Source organism: Cavia porcellus, unplaced genomic scaffold (assembly GCF_034190915.1).
Source record: "Cavia porcellus strain 051 isolate PalLab524CR breed Dunkin Hartley unplaced genomic scaffold, mCavPor4.1 scaffold_21, whole genome shotgun sequence".
NCBI classification, from domain to species: domain Eukaryota; kingdom Metazoa; phylum Chordata; class Mammalia; order Rodentia; family Caviidae; genus Cavia; species Cavia porcellus.
In genome coordinates this window covers 39,861,658-39,880,773 of record NW_026947504.1, presented here as the reverse complement: position 1 = coordinate 39,880,773, position 19,116 = coordinate 39,861,658, and the positions used below count along the sequence as shown (strand labels likewise).

The following is a 19,116-nucleotide window of genomic DNA, read 5'->3' as shown; positions in this document are numbered from 1 at the left end:
AACAAGGCCAAAGGGAATCAGCAATGGCTACAATCCTCAGAAGGAGACCTCTCTAGATGCCATACTGTGTACTGCTATCCTTTGAACCTATAGTCAGACCACTGGCCCTAGACCTGCAATGTTAGTGTAACACCAAAGCACCACAGGCATCCAATTGCATTTCACCTTGAAAGCTATCATTGCAGCCTGTGTTCCTCTGGATAAGCTTATCACTTACGTGTTTGTGGGAGGGGGGAGGAATTGGTGGAACTTGTTGGTCAGCCCATGTGCTGGAAGGGGATGGGGTCTGGCTGTTCCTAGTCTAGTGGAGACCTATGCATGGCACTGGTTCCCAAACTGGGCTGGCTTGCTTGTGTGGCCTTGTTTTGTCTTCCCCCAGTCCACGAATGGGTCTTTTGCTATTCTTATATTTCCTAATAAATATCACATTTTCTTTATTCACTTGTCTATTAGTGGGCATATAGGCTGCCTCCACGTTTTGACAGATAATGAATTGTGCTGCTATATTTCAATCTTGAAACAAAAAGTACCAGTTTAGCATCCCTGTTCCAAAAATCTAAAATTCATAATGTTCCAAAATCCAAAATGCTCTAAATACTCACCTTGTAAATATCTTATAGCGCTCAAAAAGTTTGGAATTTGGGAACACTATGAATTTCATATTTTCTAGTTAGAGAATGTTCAAGCAGTAAAGCAAATATCCCCCAATCCAAAAATCTGCAAAATCTCAAACACTTCTCCTAAATATTTTGGGTAACATATACTCAATATATACCTTATTGAATATATACTGTTTTGCAGGATTTAGATTTCATGTTTATCACACAATATCTTATCTAATCCCTAAATGGAGGGCTTCTCTGTTTCTGGACAAGGAAATGAGCACGTCGTTTGCGCATGGTATATATTAGCTAGTGGCGTAACAAGAGTTTCAACATCTAGCATGTCTAACCCCAAAACCACGGCTCCTAACCACTGCCTGCCTTTCTCACTGAATTGATGCTTTGTAGGAAATTCAGAATTAACACTCTCAGCTGCTTTTTTCATTTGGCATCTTCACTGTGTAACAAATCAAGTCTCAGTGTATTTTGAAGAAGCCGAGAAAAAAAAATTGACTCAAAACAAGGTGTTCTTTATTCTGGTTTCAACAAAGAAATTATTACACCCAATAGATTTTTAAGTTACTCCTGGCTAACTTAATCATTGCAACTAATTTACCTGAATTTCTTCTTTAAAACAGCACACACACAAACCGCCCAAAATCAAGTGTAGTTGGGTTGACCTCATCTTACAAACAATCTGGGCCTTGAGCTAGGAACCAATTTTAATGAAAGAGTTAAAGGGATGAAAAACAGTGTCCAGAGAAGTATTAAAACATGAGCAATTTGTCCACGCCAAAGACAAATTTAAAATGTGGGAATAAACCTCCCAACAGCTGTCTGGCTGAATAGACCCCTTGAGAAGCATACATACTATTTGAAGTATGAGGGTCAGATGTTGTTTTGACTGTAACACATGGTTCATATTAAACTGAACACAGCCAAGCTGTGTGTCTAAAGTGTGAGGCTTCAGATGGCCAGCCATGTGGCTGCCTATACACAACTTTGGCTGCAGTATTCTATAAAAGAAAATCCCAGAAACTAATGACTTGTTTCCCATAATGTAGACTGATTGGCGTTTTACCCTGTCACCAGCTTTACAAAACCTACAGGCAAGATAGTGTTGAATGACACTTTTAGGTTCTTTGTGTGTTACCTTCACAAAAGCCCTTCTGTAAATTGGCCAGTTGTGGTATTCTGATCTTCTTGGCGTATTTCTTCTAATGGATATAATGGAACACACTCTCATAGAGCCTTCTATGCTCTAGCTACAAACCTCAAATATACACGCATTCAAATAAAGTGCCACTTTTCACTTTGTAAACTGGAGAGTCATGGTTTCAAGTTTCAAATACAGCATTGCAGTGTGTAGCTTGCACCCACTTGTGAATCTCAGTCATGACAACACCTGTGGCCAGGTGTTTCAAAAATAGAAAGTGAGACCTGAGAACTGCATTCCCCATGAAACTTTAGTCACCTGTGGAATTAAATTCTTTGAAAGAAAATTAAGACAGCAGAATTTCCTCTAGGACTGGTCTCTATTTTAAATAACCCAGGAAATAGGAATAGAATCCTTATCTCCAATCTGCAGAAGCCCAGATTATTTAATTTTATAGAATGTATTCCCGAAGCAACTCAACTTTCCTGTGCCACATCCTTCTTCCTTCCAGACAGCTACACTTAGGAAGGGTTGGTGGGCTTGCCCATAGTTAGTTAGTAAATGCTGGCACAGGTCTTCTATATGCCATCTTCTGTTCCTTATCATTCACTTCATGTCAGATGCAAAAATTAAAGGGCTCAGTCACTAGCTCAGAGCCACACAGAAATGGCACAGGAAGGATTTGCATCCAGGAATTCGGGTACAAGACTATCTCTCCTCAACATTCAGAGACATTTAGAAATGTATTAGTGTATTCTGGCCCTTGGCCGGACACCTGGAAAGGACTCACATTTCTTCAGCAATATGTTCAGTGAACTATCAATCCTGTTGTTTTCTGAAGAGGGCTGTGTCTTATCATTTGTACTATTTATTGTCTTCCTGGCAATTTTGTTTAATTTCTAAGATAAGGATGAGCTGACCCAAAGAAAGGCATAAAAGCCCACCAATAAGTAAATATGGTGAAGCCTTTTTCATGCTTGGTTGAGCATAGATTTTCTTGTACATCAAATATGACTTTAAAAGCACTGAAACAAAGTAGACACTGCACCCACTTCCCCACAAAACAGTGTCAAACCATTTTGCAGAAGACCAAAGTGGTCCTTTAAGGACTCAAGATCCTTGTCCCTGCCTCTGAGAGTCAAATGGAGACCATTGTTTTCTATCTTGGATGGTGGCCATGCACCATGCTGAAAGAATGACTGAAACTCAGCCCAGAGGCGTTTGAGAGAGGCTGGGAACACCCACTTTAGACAGCCAGTGGCTTCAGGTTCCCCAGCCCTGTCACAGGCCAAGTGGCGCATTCCTGCCTCAAACAGGCTGATTCAGCCACTCGGCTCCCGTTTTTAATAAAAGATATGCTTCTAAATTTCTATGTGCTATAGATTAGCTGCCTCCTGCAGCTGTGGGTTCATGTGCTTCTCTTTCTCGTGTAAAGATAGGACCAAATTCCAGTCCTTAAAAAGGACCCTTCTCTTTGGCGTGCCTGGTTAGCATCTGTCTTTGAGAAATATGTAATTTCAGTAAAGAATGCTCTCATTTTTAGAAAAAGCCAAGTGTCAGAAGTTCACCTAAATTTAAAAACTCCATATCGCACCAAACTGCTTAGCCTCAGAAATAATGTTTCTCAGTCATTATTACCTACAAGATTTGCATTAGCTTCGTGATGACGTTAAACTCCCCTGAGTATGGCTAGTGTTTACGTGACACAACTTCTCCTCCAGGGCAAAGCCAGTCTGAAGGCCCCAATTAGGCTCTTAGTGAGGGAGGAAGAAAAGGAAGGAAGGAAGGAAGGAAGGAAGGAAGGAAGGAAGGAAGGAAGGAAGGAAGGAAGGACATATGCCCACATCAGACTCTTGTCTTCCTCTTACTGAAGATTTTCTGGGGGGAAGCTACTTGGAAAGGAGGCTCTGGTCCAAGTTACAGATTAATAAGGTCTCTGAAATCATGACAAAGGTGCAAAGCATCACAGAAACCATGACTAATTACCACCTTGCAGCAGAAACTCCTGGCCTGGATGCCATGGGCATTGCTATTGCTGCAGCTGTTAACAAGGGGCCCAAGGCCTACACACACGCACACACACACACACACACACACACACACGCACACGCACACGCACACACGTATATGCACTTGCACACCCAAGCCACATGTGCACACACCCTTGCCTTTCACATTCCTTCATCTCTCACCAAATATGACTCTTCTTTGCAGCTTCCAATAGCAGAGTCAAATGAGAGGAAAACAACATCATATTCTTTGCTCAGCAATACCAACATCCCTGAATTCCAGAATTACATGTGGATGTTCTAGAACCTTAGGATCCATGAGTTGGAAAAGATCATCAGTCATGTTTTCCAACCTCCTACATGCTCACTGCAGAATTTCCTCCTTAGAGCTTCCCTCCTGCTTCGCTCAGCCTCTACTTGGAAGCTTCTCCCCCAGAGGATGCACTTTTTACCCCACAAGGCATTTATCCTATTCTAAATACCAGAAAGACCTTCTATGTAATAAACTAAAAGCTGATTTATGTAAACTCGTACGTCTGATCTTAGTTGTTTTCTCTGGAGAGACACAAAATATGGATTTCTCCCTTTGCACACATAGCAGCGGGTCTTCAGCTCTGTCAGAGCAGTGGTTGCTAAACTATAGCTTCTAATTGTGTAAACAAAGTTTCAGTGGAGCACACTTACACTCTTGTGTTTTAGAGACAATGGCATTGGCAACCAGATTACATTGCCTGTCGATCTAAAATACTTACTAGCCAGCCCTTCCCAGAAAAATTTTTCTGATCCCTGCTCAATCTAGAACAAATTTTACCAGTCTATCCATGGTGAATTACCTGGAGTTTTTGTTTTATTTTCCTTTCCAATCTGCCATAGACAGACACTTTTATAAAATTCAATACAAATGAATTGTTTGAAAGATGAATTTTTAATTATAAAAAACATTCCTCAGTGTTTCAGTATTATACTCAATGAACATAAAATTGCATTCCAATAAATATTAGAAAAGTAAATATAATGGGAAATGAAAAATGTGGCAAATGCTACATATTTTTGTTGATATTTTTATTGTATAATGTAAAAAAATCACAATTGCATTCATTTTTATTGTCCATTTTAACTAAGCAAAAAGTTTATGTGGAAATGATAATAAATTAATTTCCCATATTGTATACCTATACTGAGAACACACCCTGTGACTATGTAAGTATATGAGATTTTTAAAAAGACAGTGAGGTTTTTTTTCTTGTTATCCAATTCAAGCTGTGTTGACAATACTATCCACAGAGAATGTTTATATATATATTTTTGCTTTTTTTTGATACTACTCATGATGAAACCAGCTTTATAGAATAGGTTAACTAACATGAACTCAAAAGTTTAAAACAGTTTCAAAGCTTAAGATATTTCTTCCAGTATGTTTTATTCAAAATGAAAGCTGTCATGCCATACGTTCAAATCATCTTCAAAGTTTCATCCTTATCCTGATTCTACAATTACCAAGCTAAAAGCTTGGATTATCTGTATGTGAAACAATAGTCAGGGTTATAGTAAATAAACCGGTTTCACCTCACTAAGACAAGTCCACCAATCCCAACCTTGGATAGCATAGCCCAGTCAAGTAGTACCCAAAGGTTTTAATGTCTACTCTCAATTTCTGTGCCTGACTCACTGATGACTGGGAGATCTGGGCACCCACAGTGCCCTAGCCACACTTTGAATTGCATTGTCTAGAGTTTGTTGCTTAGGATCATACTCACGATCTCATACTTGCCAGGCAGGTGCTTGTACCCCTGAGCTATATCCCCAGCTGTAGTTGCTAGATCTTTAGTCATCCTAATTACTCTTCTCTAGAATTGTACCCCTTAAAACACGGCCCTTAGGAAGAGCCCAATGTTCCCAATGTATTGGCTAGTGAGAGTATATTAACCTCTGACCTTCCAGATTTTGAGTTCCCTGCTCTTGTCTGTGTCTATTCTATTTTGTACATCTTATAGTTCATTTTTACAGTTAAGATCATTATATTTTACTTTATGAAATGTCAGCCTATGAACTCATAATCTTTCTTTTATCTTGAGATATTTATACATCTCAATAAAGATTTAGTATCCCTTATCTAAAATCCTGTGGACTGGAAGTGTTTGGATTTTAGATCCTTTTCGCATTCTGGAATACTGCTATAGGCATAATAAGTCATCTTAAAGATAAGAACCTAACTGTGGTATTTATTCTATTTTCATATATACTGTCTTGATTATTTTTTTCTTATTGCTGGGACAAAATACCTGATAGCCAAAATGAAGGAAAGATTTATTTAACTCACTGTTTGTGGAAGTTTCAGTCCATAGTCAGCTGGCTCTAAGGCAGGGTAGCATGGCACCGGTGCAACACTTCAGGGCAGCAGCCAGCAGAAGCAGCAGAAGCAAAAGGATAAGGCACACCTCATTCCTTCTCTTATATGGTATGCCAGCTACCTGCCCCTGGGTAGGTGCAGCACTCACACCGCCAATCCCAATGCCAGACAATGAACCAATCATAAATGATAGATTCAGCCACCTCCATGCCTGCATGAGGCTTTGGGGGACATTTAAACAAACCACAACATACAGCTTCTATACATTGTTTACAGATACATTGTGCAATAGTTTTAGTAATTTTGTGTGTGAAACAAAGTTTGTTTTGTCACATTGGCCCTCAAAGGTTTCAGACTAGATTATTCCAGATTTTGGACTTTTGGATTACGGATGTTCACTCTGTATTGATATTCACTAATAGTGATAATGAGTCTTCTTGTTTTGGTTTTTGAAACAGTGTCTCACTAAATTCCATGGGCTAGCCTCAAGTGTAGAATCCTCCTGCCTTAGCTCCCTGAGTAGAAGGGGTTACAGGTATGTGTTACTGTGCCCTGCTGATAAGTAACTCTATCGCTTTATGGCTTAGATGGCATTTTTACATATAATCTCATTTGGTGCTGTTGGCAAACCATGTTAGTTGTTCATTGTCTTCATTTTTATTTTACAATTGAGAAAGCTGAGTCTCAAAATGAGTACCTAGATCAAGATCTCTTAGTGATTAACTTTGTGCCATCTTTACATTTTAAAGCGTGAGTTCTGGCTCATTGAAGTTTGTCTTAAATGGCCATAACTTTGAAGCTTGCCTGCAGAGATCTTTTCATCAGTTGCCTTCAAAGTCATTGGAACTCATTCTTTGGTTGATTTGTTCAATTGTTAACTGACAAGACTCTGGTCACATCAAGCACAATTGAGCATCCTGGCTGCAACATTATCACGAGGATCTTTTGTCCACTGTCTGCAGAATTCTAATGTTCTAGGTCCATAATTTGTCCGTGGTTTAGCATTGGAATTGTAAGGTTAGTTTGGGGTGTCTTTTCTTAATAAATACATCTGATTAACTCCATTTTACATCTCTAAATAATAAAAAATTGTTTGTAACCTCTAAATCATAACCAAACAGATAAACCTGATAATTTTTTTAGCAATAAGTATACTTTTGCCAATACTCTTGGAGAGCCTGCTTTGGGCTTGTTATTTTGTTCAGTCCCAAATGTATAAAAGAACCTTAACTCTAGTACAGTATGTTTTGCATAATTAACGTCATGGGCCTTTTGTGCATTTTTGATAGGTCATAAACAACATGGTTAACAAGATGAAACAGACTAACCAAGACTACAGATAGAGTACCTAGAATGCTTAAATAAGAAGTTATATTGATTTTGAGTTTTGTTTTAGATTATGGAATAGTTGCATAGACACAGTGAGATATCTTGAGAATGGGATCCAAGTTTAAATTTGAAGTTCATTTATATTTCATATACACCTGAAGGTAATTTTATACAGTACTTTAAGATTACCTGCAGTTTACTATGTATCACATGAAGTAGAGCTGTGAAATTTTCGACTTGTATCATCATATTGGCACTCAAAATTTTGGATTTGGGGACATTTAAAATTTCAGATTTTTGGATTGGAGATTCAAAAACTTCCATGCAATATCAGAATACCAGCAATCAGGGATACTTATAACATGATTTTTTTTGTTTTGGCATAACATGTAGACATTCCCTGACTTGTTATAGAAAATGTATGTTGTATCATATGTCACTACTGGTCTTTGAAAGTTCCTGCACTAATGGAAAAAAACAGGCACAGAACAATTGATACTTGAGAATATACTATGATGTAATTGTACTGTATGCCAAGAGCTTGAACGGAAAGGGGTGGATTTTTTTGTTTTTTTCTTTGTTTTGTTTTTATTTTTTATTGCTTTTAGTTTTTGTTTGCTTTGGTACAAATGACCTAAATATTTCAGCATTTCCCTGAAGTATGTGGCTACTTTTCCAGGAGTTACCACTTTTTCACATGCCTCAGTAGGATTGTAAACATTTTCCTGTTGAACAAAACTACTGTAGTAAGCTCTTCAATCCCAGCGAACAAGGATGGCATTATATCCCCAATCCACAGAGCCCAGCTTGGCATCTTTTCTTAACCAAAATCAAGGAGTCTTTATCCAGCTAGCGTGTGGTTTGCTAGCATTGGTAACCAGGTTTGAAAGGGTAGTTGAAACCAGCAGTTAAATATTATAGTTTGTCTTCTTAAATATTTCTTTTAAATGTGTATTTTCTTTACAAGTGGATCCTACTTTTGCCTTTTCTAAAACTGTTTTCTAAATGGTCTTTTTTCAGAAGGATTACTTAATTTTGACTATTTCTTACTAGCTTCCTGGAATGTGATATTAAAATCCAACAAGTCTACCTTCCTTTGTTATGGTTCCTTGTATTCAAACAGCCCTCATATATTGGTTTCTGTGATATCAATCACAGGAAAAAAAAGAAGCAGAAAATACCACAAAGAAAGTGTATTTTGATTCCTCATTCCACTGTCCTGCCTTTTTTCCTATGTGTACAATTTTAGTTTTTAAAATCTTTCATCAGACTTTTATACCATTTTTTCAAAAAATCAAAGCTAAATTCCCTCTTGATGATATCAAAGCTGTGGAATTCTTATTAGTACTTTGGCTTTGTACTTTCTTATACTTAAATGTACATATTTAGTTCAATCCAGACAGAATCTAGTTTTTGAAGAAATAAAAAATAAACAATACTGATTGCATCGGTTTACTTTATCTTAAAAATAGAATATATTGCAAGGTAAGGGCAGTTAAGGTGAATGTTAGATGTATAAAACAATAGATAAATGAACAAATGTTGAAAAATAAATACAATGAAGGATTGCTAACTACATTATCTTATTTAATCCCTTCAGCAAACCTATGAGACAGTTTATTTTTACTCTCATTTTATATGCAATGGAAACTCCTTTAGAGAGGTGCTTAGAAACAGTGGCACGGCTCTCACCTGACACCACCAGCCCTTGGAACCAGCCCTACACCTGGATATCAAAGTCAGATGAAAGTATATTCCATTAACAAAAAAAATCATGCAGTTAATATGAGTTTGGCAGTAGGGATGATATACATATGAACAAAACAGAGACACATAGGCTCTGCTCTTGGAAACTTTCAAACTGAAGGCTTCTAAACTGAGAAGTTACAGGGTCATATTTGGGTAGCGCTAGAGAAAGCTACTTAGATGGGGAAAATCTAAAGAGAAAGATTCTAGCCAGGTTTTTACTGTAATAAATCCAAAAAGAGCTGGTGAAGGCCTAGACTAAAAGAATGAGAGTGAAGATACAATAAGGGAACAAATTTGAAGGTCATCTTCACATAGGGTCTCAGTGATATGCGTGATGAGGAGGGGCCAGCATTTTAGTTCTTTCTGGAAGCGTATTTTATGCCATAATTCAAGGTTTGTGCTAGGCCTAAGAGACAAACAAGAATAAAAAGACCATCTCTGACTTCAGGCAATATTCTAGTCTCTTTAAGAGGAGAAATTCAAGCAGAAACCAGACAAGTGAAGTCAATGTGCAAGATACAGAACACAAGATGTAGAACACGGGGGTGGACCATGGGCACGTGGATGTGTGTGTCCTGCCAAGACACTGATGAAACACAGAGAGTCCGGTCTGGCAGAGCAGCTGGATTGCACTGTGAAAATACAGTCTCTAAACTGAATCCCAAATTTCTGCATGAAGGAATTCAATAGATGATTTTGCTGTTACTGTATACAGGGACTGCACCGTGAGTATCAGCTTAGTGTTAGCTTTGAGATAAACTGGCCTTGAAATTCAAAAGGGAAAAGATGAAATATTGATCCTACTTCTCAACGAAGAGTTTTGGAGAAGAATTGAGCACTTTTTATGGCAGAGCGGAGGTATTTTTTGTGAAAAAGAGAACTGCAGGTGTTTTATATTTTGACTGTCTAGTCGGATGGTAATTACATCCTCATTGTAATCATTCAGGGAAAGCTTAGGAAGAATTTTTAAAATTCTGTGAAAATGGGAAGAAAGAGAGCTTAGCAAGTTGAGAAGAAGGCTTCTGTCCCTGGGGAGAAAGAGGACTTGCAGACAAGAAAAGGTAGAGGGGGAACCAGGCAGGGGTACCCAGAAACCCCATAAGTGGAAACACAGAGAGGAATGGAAGTCGAAGCCAACCCTGCCCGGGTCACCTTGACAATGAGTATCTTCCTTTCTGTTTTGCAGGGTGACGACTCAGATGAGGAAGCTCTTTGTATCAGCAACAAATGGACTTTCCAAAGAACCAGCCGCAGGTGGTCTCGTGTGGACGACCTGCACACGCTGTTCCCTGGGGGAGACAGAAATGGGTCACCGGGAGGACCTAGGATGAGAAACACCACCAGCAGTGAGAGCGTCCTCACAGACCTGAGTGAGCCTGAGGTCTGCTCCATTCACAGCGAGAGCAGTGGTGGCAGCGACGGCCGGAGCCAGTCTGGCCAGTACTGTGCCGACAGCCCGGTCATGCTGGAGCCCACTCTAGTTGGCAGCAGCCTCCCACAGAACCCCCGGGACCTTCTCCAGCCTAAGCATGAGAAACACACCAGGACCAGGGCCAAATCGTTCTTGAAACGCATGGAAACGCTCCGAGCCAAGGGAGCACACGGAAGACACAAGGGGCCAGGGCGAACAGGTGGTGTGGTGATCAGCGGACCTGTTTTGCAACAGGAGCCAGAGTCCTTTAAGGCCATGCAGTGCATCCAAATACCAAACGGAGATCTTCAGAACTCATCCGCAGCTGCCTGCAGAAAGGGGCTTCCATCCAGCAAATCCAGTGGTGAGAGCAGCCCTTCCGAGAACAGCAGCAGCGGACTGAGCACTCCATGCCTAAAGGAGCAGAAGTGCCACTATGAGGCCAGCAAGCGCGGGGGCATGTACCTGGAGGACCTGGATGTGCTGGCAGGGCCAGCACTACGGGCTACAGGAGACCAAAACCACACACATGGGTTTCACTCCCAGGAAAACTTGGTTGTGCACATTCCCAAGGATCACAAACCAGGAACGTTTCCCAAGGCACTGTCTATCGAAAGCCTCTCACCCACTGACAACAGCAATGGGGTTAACTGGAGGACTGGGAGCATCTCGCTGGGCAGACAGCAGAGCCCTGGCACAGGGAACCCTGGCCTCATGGAATCCTGTCACAGAGCAAGCCGAGTCAGTATCTATGACAACGTTCCCGGCTCCCACCTGTATGCCAGCACGGGAGACCTGTTGGACTTGGAGAAGGATGACCTCTTCCCTCACCTCGATGACATTCTGCAGCATGTCAATGGGCTCCAAGAGGTGGTGGATGACTGGTCAAAGAATGTCTTACCTGAACTACAATCTCATGACACATTGGCTGGGGAACGCGGTTTGCCCCCCTTCTCATCTCCTAATCTGATCACCTTAGATTTTGAAGGTCACTCTGTGTCAGAAGGTCAGACGACACCCAGCGATGTGGAAAGAGATGGAACATCTCTGAATGACTCTGAGGCCCTAGGGGTCAGGGAAAGGAGGGATTCTGGTGTGGGGGCCTCTCTGACCAGGCCGAACAGGTGGGTAGAACGATTTGTAAAAGGATGTTTCATCCATTTGCTAGCAATTATGCAGTTTATTTCCTTAACCAGCATGGATAGGATATTCACTGAATGAGTGACATTATCCAAAAAGATACCTATGGTTTTGAATTATTCAAAGTTTGTCTTTCGTGCAGATGTGGTAATTATATCCATGTCAATACACATTCATATCTAAGTGTTTACTCTTCATTTTGATCTTAATTTTATTCAAAAAATTTTTGAATCCCTCCTATGCAAAGCCCAATGACAGGTACTATACATAGGGAATCATGGATAACTGAGACACAGTTCCCGTGCCCGGGCTGCTCCCATGCCACCAAAACATATCAATTAAAATGGCTCTGCTTCCAGTTTTGAACTTTTTTTTTAATGCCATGAGAAATATGAAATCTAAGGTGTGTGCTTTGTAAGCTGTTTTTTGCTTTAAGATACTGATTATAAACCATCTAAAAACTGATTTACAGAGAGCCCTTCAGAAGCGTATTAGAAAACAGCTGTGGGAGGCCTCCTGGGGGACTCAGTGGTGTCTCTTCAGGCTCCATCTCAACCACCAATGAGAGCTGGAGCATGAAGGCATGAAAGGAAGCGTAAAATGCATTGCACCCCCAGTGTTGGAGGTCTCTCTCTGTCTCTGTCTCTCTCTGTCTCCCATGTCTGTCCATATCTCTTTATCTCTCTTTTCTCTCTCTCTATCCACATCTCTCTCTCCTCTCTGTCACTTTGTCACTGTCTGTCTCTCTCCTCTGTCTCTCCTTTTTCTTCATCTCTCTGTCTGTCTCTGCCTCTCTCCGTTTCCCACACACACACATACACACTGTCTCAGCTGCTATTAACACTTTGGTAAAAAGTCTGAGAATAAACAAATTAATTTATCATTTATTTAAACCCCATAATGAAAGAGATTATTTCTACTAGATTTATCCAACTTCAAAAAACTCATTTCTTATGTGCATTTTGTGTATTTATGTCATCAGTCAGTCATTTTGTGGTTTTCTTGGCTCAGAAAGTTTTGATGAGCCACGCACACCCACGGGGTATCCTCTGTTTCCCAGTAACAAACCCACTTGGTGACTGGCTTCTCTGACCCTCTTCCTGCTCCAGGCGGCTGCGATGGAACAGCTTCCAGCTCTCGCACCAGCCTCGGCCGTCCCCAGCCTCGCCCCACATCAGCAGCCAGACCGCCAGCCAGCTGAGCCTGCTCCAGCGATTCTCGCTGCTGCGCCTCACGGCCATCATGGAGAAGTACTCCATGCCCAACAAGCACGGCTGGACGTGGTGCGTAGCACTTTTACAGGGACTGCGTGTCCACTTTTACAGGGACTGTGTGTGCACTTGCAGATGTTTCAGTGTTTACATTCTGGTGTCTAAAGAACCTGCCCTTTGCCGACGCTCTGTTCTGGGGAACTCACATACCAAGTGAGTCCAGCCTCCTGTCTGCCTTCTGGGCTGCCCAGCTCCAGTGCAATGCAGCTTGCAAGCCCCATTGCTTTATTTGTATCCCTCAGTTGGTTTCCAGGGAAGTCAGTCAGGCTCCAAGACAGAAAAAGAGACAAGTAAAGGGAAACAAATTGTGAACAGAGGAATTAAAAATAAACTTGCCATAAAATAATCCTGGCAGTTTGCAGACAAACATCTGTCTCTTGTCTTTTTTGCCCAAAGTGGAACTTATGACTTAAAGCACTGATTTTTTTCAAAGAACATTTAGTTTCTCAAATATTTTTCTGCTTCTGTTTCATTGGAAAATAAAAAGTAGGCTACTCAATAAATCTTTGAAATTCAGGAATTGACAAAAGCACAGATCAAACTGGTGCAAGGTCCTACTGTAGATGTTTTGGTAAAAATAAAAAATATAAAATGTCAGTAATTGTCATATATTTTATATATAAAAAGAATTTTATAAAAGTATTTTAAAAGGTTTTGAAATGCATAATCATGTGTATTAAAACTCCCTTTAAAAATGTATAACCAGTTCTAGAAAACAAGAAATGTGATTGTCTTTTCCCCTCACCTTTCTCCTCCAAACCCAACCAGATTTCTTCTTCCTCTTCTAATTTTTACATATATTTTATTTTGTTCTCTTGGTAATTTTTAAGTATCCAACATTTGAGGAATGTATCAGTCGTAATTAAATTGGAGGGTTATTCACTTGAAAACAGAGCTACAAATACATTCTGCTAACACGAATCATGCTGTTTAGTAGAAGTTATGTATAAGCAGAGACCACACACAGGAGTGCTATGCAGTGTGATTAATGCAGAGAGGTTGAATTCTCCCTGTGAATGTGGAGTTTTCCAAGAAGCGCTTGGTTTCCCTCTGACTTGCTTCCATGGCCTCTCTTTGCACTGTACCCCAGGGACCTTGCATGACCTGGTTTCTGTGAATTCTAGGTCAGTGCCAAAGTTTATGAAGAGGATGAAAGTTCCTGATTACAAAGACAAGGCTGTTTTTGGTGTTCCTCTCATAGTCCATGTCCAGAGATCAGGACAACCTCTGCCTCAAAGTATTCAACAAGCACTGATCTACCTACGTAGCAACTGCCTCGATCAGGTAAGGCGGGCTCAGGGTGATGAAATGCCAGACAGAGTCAATCTGAGCAGTACCGGGTAGAGTATCCTTCACTGACAACAAAAAGCATCATGCTCTGTGTATGTGAAATCTTAATTTCACCAGGGTATATCCTTGTCCAGATATTTGAGGATGTTTCCTCGTAGACTACTTGAGCCACACCCTAGAATGACTGCTAAAAGTTAATATTAATAGTTTGGATGTAATCTTCAATCTGTGTCCCCTAGAAATGGGATGTAAGCAGTTACTGCCTTTGCTTTTTAATTATTGTCCCAATGGTACTAATGAGTTTAAGCACTTTTATCCCTGTTACAGTATTGTTAGAAAAGAGTCACTTTCTATGTCTCTCCTTCTATCAATTTTTGAAGCATGACCAGCAAAATTTAAACCAAAGATGGATTGATTTACATGTTTTTAAAATACACACATAAAATAGGAACACAGTACCAGTTAAATCAAATGTCCCATTACCCAAGCAGTTTGTTATAAAGCTTTCACTAGACAACATTCAGAGATCATTTTCTACCTCCAGAACTGTCTGGGAACCACCATAATGGTGAACTGTGGTTATACCCAGAGAGAAATCCATCCTATAATTTACAAAACAAAGCTTTTCCTTCTCTAACACTCATTCCTGTAGTTTCCTAAACATTCTGTCCAAAAGGGAAGCCGTATTCCTGCTTCATCAATTGCAATCTGTAATAGAAGGATATTTTCAGGAAACTATTCTATAGTGATCTTTGTTCATAATGCTCTTTAATGGCATATGATGAATCTGCACCAACCTGAGATTATGTGCACTCTTTTATTGATTTATCTTTGGCCTTGGGTTCAGTATCCACGAATGAGCTAAACTACATGAACTAAAAGATACTGGCTTCTGATACCTGTAGAGACAGCAAAACCAAGAACTTAACTTAGAAGCAAGATGATATCTTAATGAATTAAGTACTAGTTTTCAGTGGAACAAAATAGGAGTAGCCACTTCACTGGAATCATCTTTGATTGAAATGAATTCATGAGCCCCTTTGACCATTTCAACGGCTCATCTAGAGAATATGCAAATATACACTTTTGCATAATAGCCAATCTAAGGCTGCTGTTCTCATGGTGATGATGGCTGTTTTGATTCTGAGAAGTACCTTTATAGCCTGCTTCTTATTTCCCAGAATGAAGGGCAGCGAACTATTTTAAAAGTGGAGTGCCTGTCTTTGGCACATGTCCCAATAATTGACTGGTAAGCAGCCTTCCAAAACAGCAAGCCAGGAAATGTGGTTATTTACACATAATATCTTTTAAAGTTTAGAGGTTCTAACCAAGAACACACATTAATCAGTGTTAATGTCCTATATCTTTCACTAAGAGAAAAAATTCAGAAAGGTGGACTTGGCGGCTACTTGGAGATACCTATTCTGGTTCTTTTATATTCCAAAAAGTATTTTATGCTCTTTGACATAAAATTCGGTGACTTCAATTATATTTTAATTGGTTTGTTGGTACAGAACCAAGATTGTGTTTTGTGGAAGATAGGCTTTGATTCAGATTAGAAATTTTTGAAAAGTTATGTACAGACATACCTCCCTTCTGAATTTTGTTTCTGCCTTTCACGAAGCATAAAGACTGTTTTTGACCAAAAGCATGACCAACTAATGCTTATCAGTAAAAATCCTATTAAGATAATATGGTGTATCTGATGGCATTGGCAGCTATTCAAAGATAACAAGATATATTATGATGACCATTTTTTATTTACTATTATCTTGTTTTGAAGTACTGTATTACATTCATTGCTTTGCTGGTGGTAATGGTGGTGGTGGTTCTATGCTGTTCTATTTTGTTTGATTTTTACTATGTCTGAGGATATTGACTGCTATTTTGAAGACAAGAGGCATTATGGTAGCCACTGTTGATTTCCTGTTATCTTGTTTTGAACTCCTGTGTCACACTATTTTGTTTTATTGGCTTTATTCTGATTTATTTTGCTTGGTTTCATTCCCTTTAAGATATAAAATTATTTTTAAAAAAAGAGAAAATGGTGTTTTTGTAGGACTGCCTAAAGCAAATGCAGTCTATGTACGCTATTAGTTTAGTAACAACCTTTCTCAACTGCCCACCGTGTTTGAGGCAAGTGCGCTAAGTGTTCCACTTTCATGGCTTTATTTAATTCTGTATCCATCCAGGGCATTCTTAACATTATTAACATTGGGTCTCTGATGGAGTTAACACTTGCTTATAAATCTGTGAATTGCGGAGTCTAAGTTTTGAATCACTGTCCTCCACTGCACTATTAGAATTACTTTTCCCTGGTAGCCTTTGGCACGATGCTGTCCCAGCACTAAGGGACACCTCAAGAGGTAGCCTGATACAGCTCATTGATGAATCCGCTGTCAGGATTTTGTTCATAATATTGTTCATTATGTCATGTAATGTTATTTTTGTGAGAGGGGAAGATTTTTTCCCTCTGGCTGCAGCATTTGAAAACACTGTTTCTTTGGATCACTAGTCTGTTTTTTACATTACAGACACAAAGCTCATTCAGGTGGAGATGTTTTCCTCTCTAAATTGGCTGCTAGAAAATCAAAGTCAAATGTGTATTCTGCCTGTAATAAATTTATGTAAGCTTTTTACATAATTTTGGCATCAACTTCATTCCTAGTCTCAGTTATACTTTTCTATCTTATTTTCTTCTTGCTATAATTTTCTATTATCTTTGATTCAATTTAGTTGCATCTTATTATATTTTATATATCATTGTAAGGCACCCTAGGTTCTGGTTGTATATAAATAATGAATTATAATATCACTATTGCATTCACTACCCAGTCTTTAGTGTTGAAGCCATTTGCACCCCATGTAGATTCTCAATAAAGTGCAGCACCAGTGTTACTGGACCCCAGTCATGAGGGCCCAGTGTCCTCCTGAAGCACAGGTTGTGGAGAGAGAAAGTCCTATGAATAGAAAGGAGAGCAGGTCTCAAACTCTGCTCAACATCTACTCGCCGGCTTATTCCCGCTGCCCACCTCAGGTTCTAGCTTTTTTTTTTTTTTAATCTGGAAGAATTCCATGCTGAAAACTGTAGGAGAAATCTTTTTAGGAAAAAGATTCATTTCAAAGATTGAAATGCCCATTCTAGATGTAATCACAGTGAATAAGGCAAGACCTCTGTTGTATCAGAAGCAAGGATGAATCTGTAGGATGTCAAAGGGGCTTTCACTGTGACCAGTTCCCACCTTAATCCTGGCATGGTTTTCTGCCTTATTAGACCTTTTCCTTCCTCATCACATAGTGAAGGATGCACACAAAGGCCACACACTGGTCCCGGTGGAAAAGGAAGGTGGTAATATGAAGGATTCAAGTGAAAAATAGAGAAGAAAAACACAAGAAAATCAGACACAGGTCAAAGGCGGTCCTACAGGTTTAAAACATGAAAGCTAACCAATCAGAAAAGAGGAAAGTGAGGATAAGGGGGAAGGAGAGGGACAACAGATGAATGCTCTTTGCCAATAGGACCTTGAGAATTTCGGAATTGAGAATTTTCAGGTCTGCATAGGGCCCTGAAATCTCCCCCAGAGTCACAGGAGACCAGACTGTCTCCACAGCCTTCCTCTAAGCTACACCTCGTGGAAACCACCATCTAAGGCTCTTCCAGAGGCTTTGACCTTGGTTTGGGGGAAGGAGGTTTCCAGCAGTGAGCCAGTCTCTTGCCCTGATGCTGAGCATTCATCTTAAACAGAGGACTCTTGAAAAATAATTGACTCCAGCCTCACAGAGCCTGAAACCGTGCCAGCATTTCAATCCACACGCACCAGTGCAGAGCCATTTATATATGGTGAAGCATAGTGTATCCATTTTCTGTAAGATGGCTATAGATAAAATGAAGTTTAGCCTTCTATTACAAACCATTTGTATTCAGACATTGCCCTGTGTGAAAGGAGTCTTGCTTTGTTGTCTGAGCTTTTATTTCTGCCCTAAATCAACTGTGCACAGAAGCATAGGTTATAACTGAGTCCTGGTAAATATGAAGTCCCTGCAGTGAGATACTAAGACTGCAGTGCTCAAAATCAGAACCTGCCACACACTCTTCTTATAAATCTGTTTCTGCATAAAGCCAACCTTTCTTCATTAGCTGAGCACGTTACTAAAGAAGAGGGAATGGAAGTCCTGATAAACATCATTAAGCCCTGAACGGATTAGCATAAACAGGATGCCAGGAGAAGATTTAATATTATTTAGATGAAATTTGAATTCTAATGCAGCACTCATGCCCAGCCACTCCTTCTAATGGAGCAGTACATTTTAAAAGCCTAATTATGCTGCAAATACACTTTGCACTCAATAAGTGGGTCCTCTATTCTGCCGCCTGTTCATCACTTCGCTTATTGCAGGCCTCAGATAACATGAGGGATGCTCTGGGAACATCTATTTAAATTATATCTTCAGCTCTTTTTCACAGCTAGGTTTTTAGGTGGAAGATGAAAAAAAAGAGGAGATAAAATTAGAACAAAAGAATACGTCCTGTTGTCCTTAGATGGAGAGAGACAGCATGGGCAAGAGAGATACTTATAAAATGGATTTTGCAGCTGGACATAGTGCTTGTCTATAATCTCAGCAATCTGGGAAGTTGATGATCAAAAGTTCAAGTCTAGCCTGGGCAAATTAGCAACTTAATAACACCTATACCAGGATTAAAGAGGGCAGGAGATGTAGCTCAATACAAGGCCCTGGCTTCAATCTTCAGTACCTCCCTCCCAAAAAAGAAGATGGATTTTGCCATCGATGGCTACCGTTGTTCTCTTT

At 39.9% G+C, this 19,116-nt stretch overlaps 1 protein-coding gene across 9 annotated transcripts in view; it reads left to right on the top strand.

Annotated features, from left to right (window-relative positions):
* Stard13 (StAR related lipid transfer domain containing 13) overlaps nt 1–19,116 on the top strand; it is a 501,526-nt gene that overhangs the window by 465,397 nt on the left and 17,013 nt on the right. For all 9 annotated transcript variants that reach the window (XM_013141053.3, XM_063232620.1, XM_063232621.1 and 6 more), the window contains 3 exons: nt 10,382–11,730; nt 12,856–13,029; nt 14,142–14,301. In XM_013141053.3, coding sequence (XP_012996507.2) covers nt 10,382–11,730; nt 12,856–13,029; nt 14,142–14,301 — 1,683 coding nt within the window. The remainder of the gene's footprint in view (nt 1–10,381; nt 11,731–12,855; nt 13,030–14,141; nt 14,302–19,116) is intronic.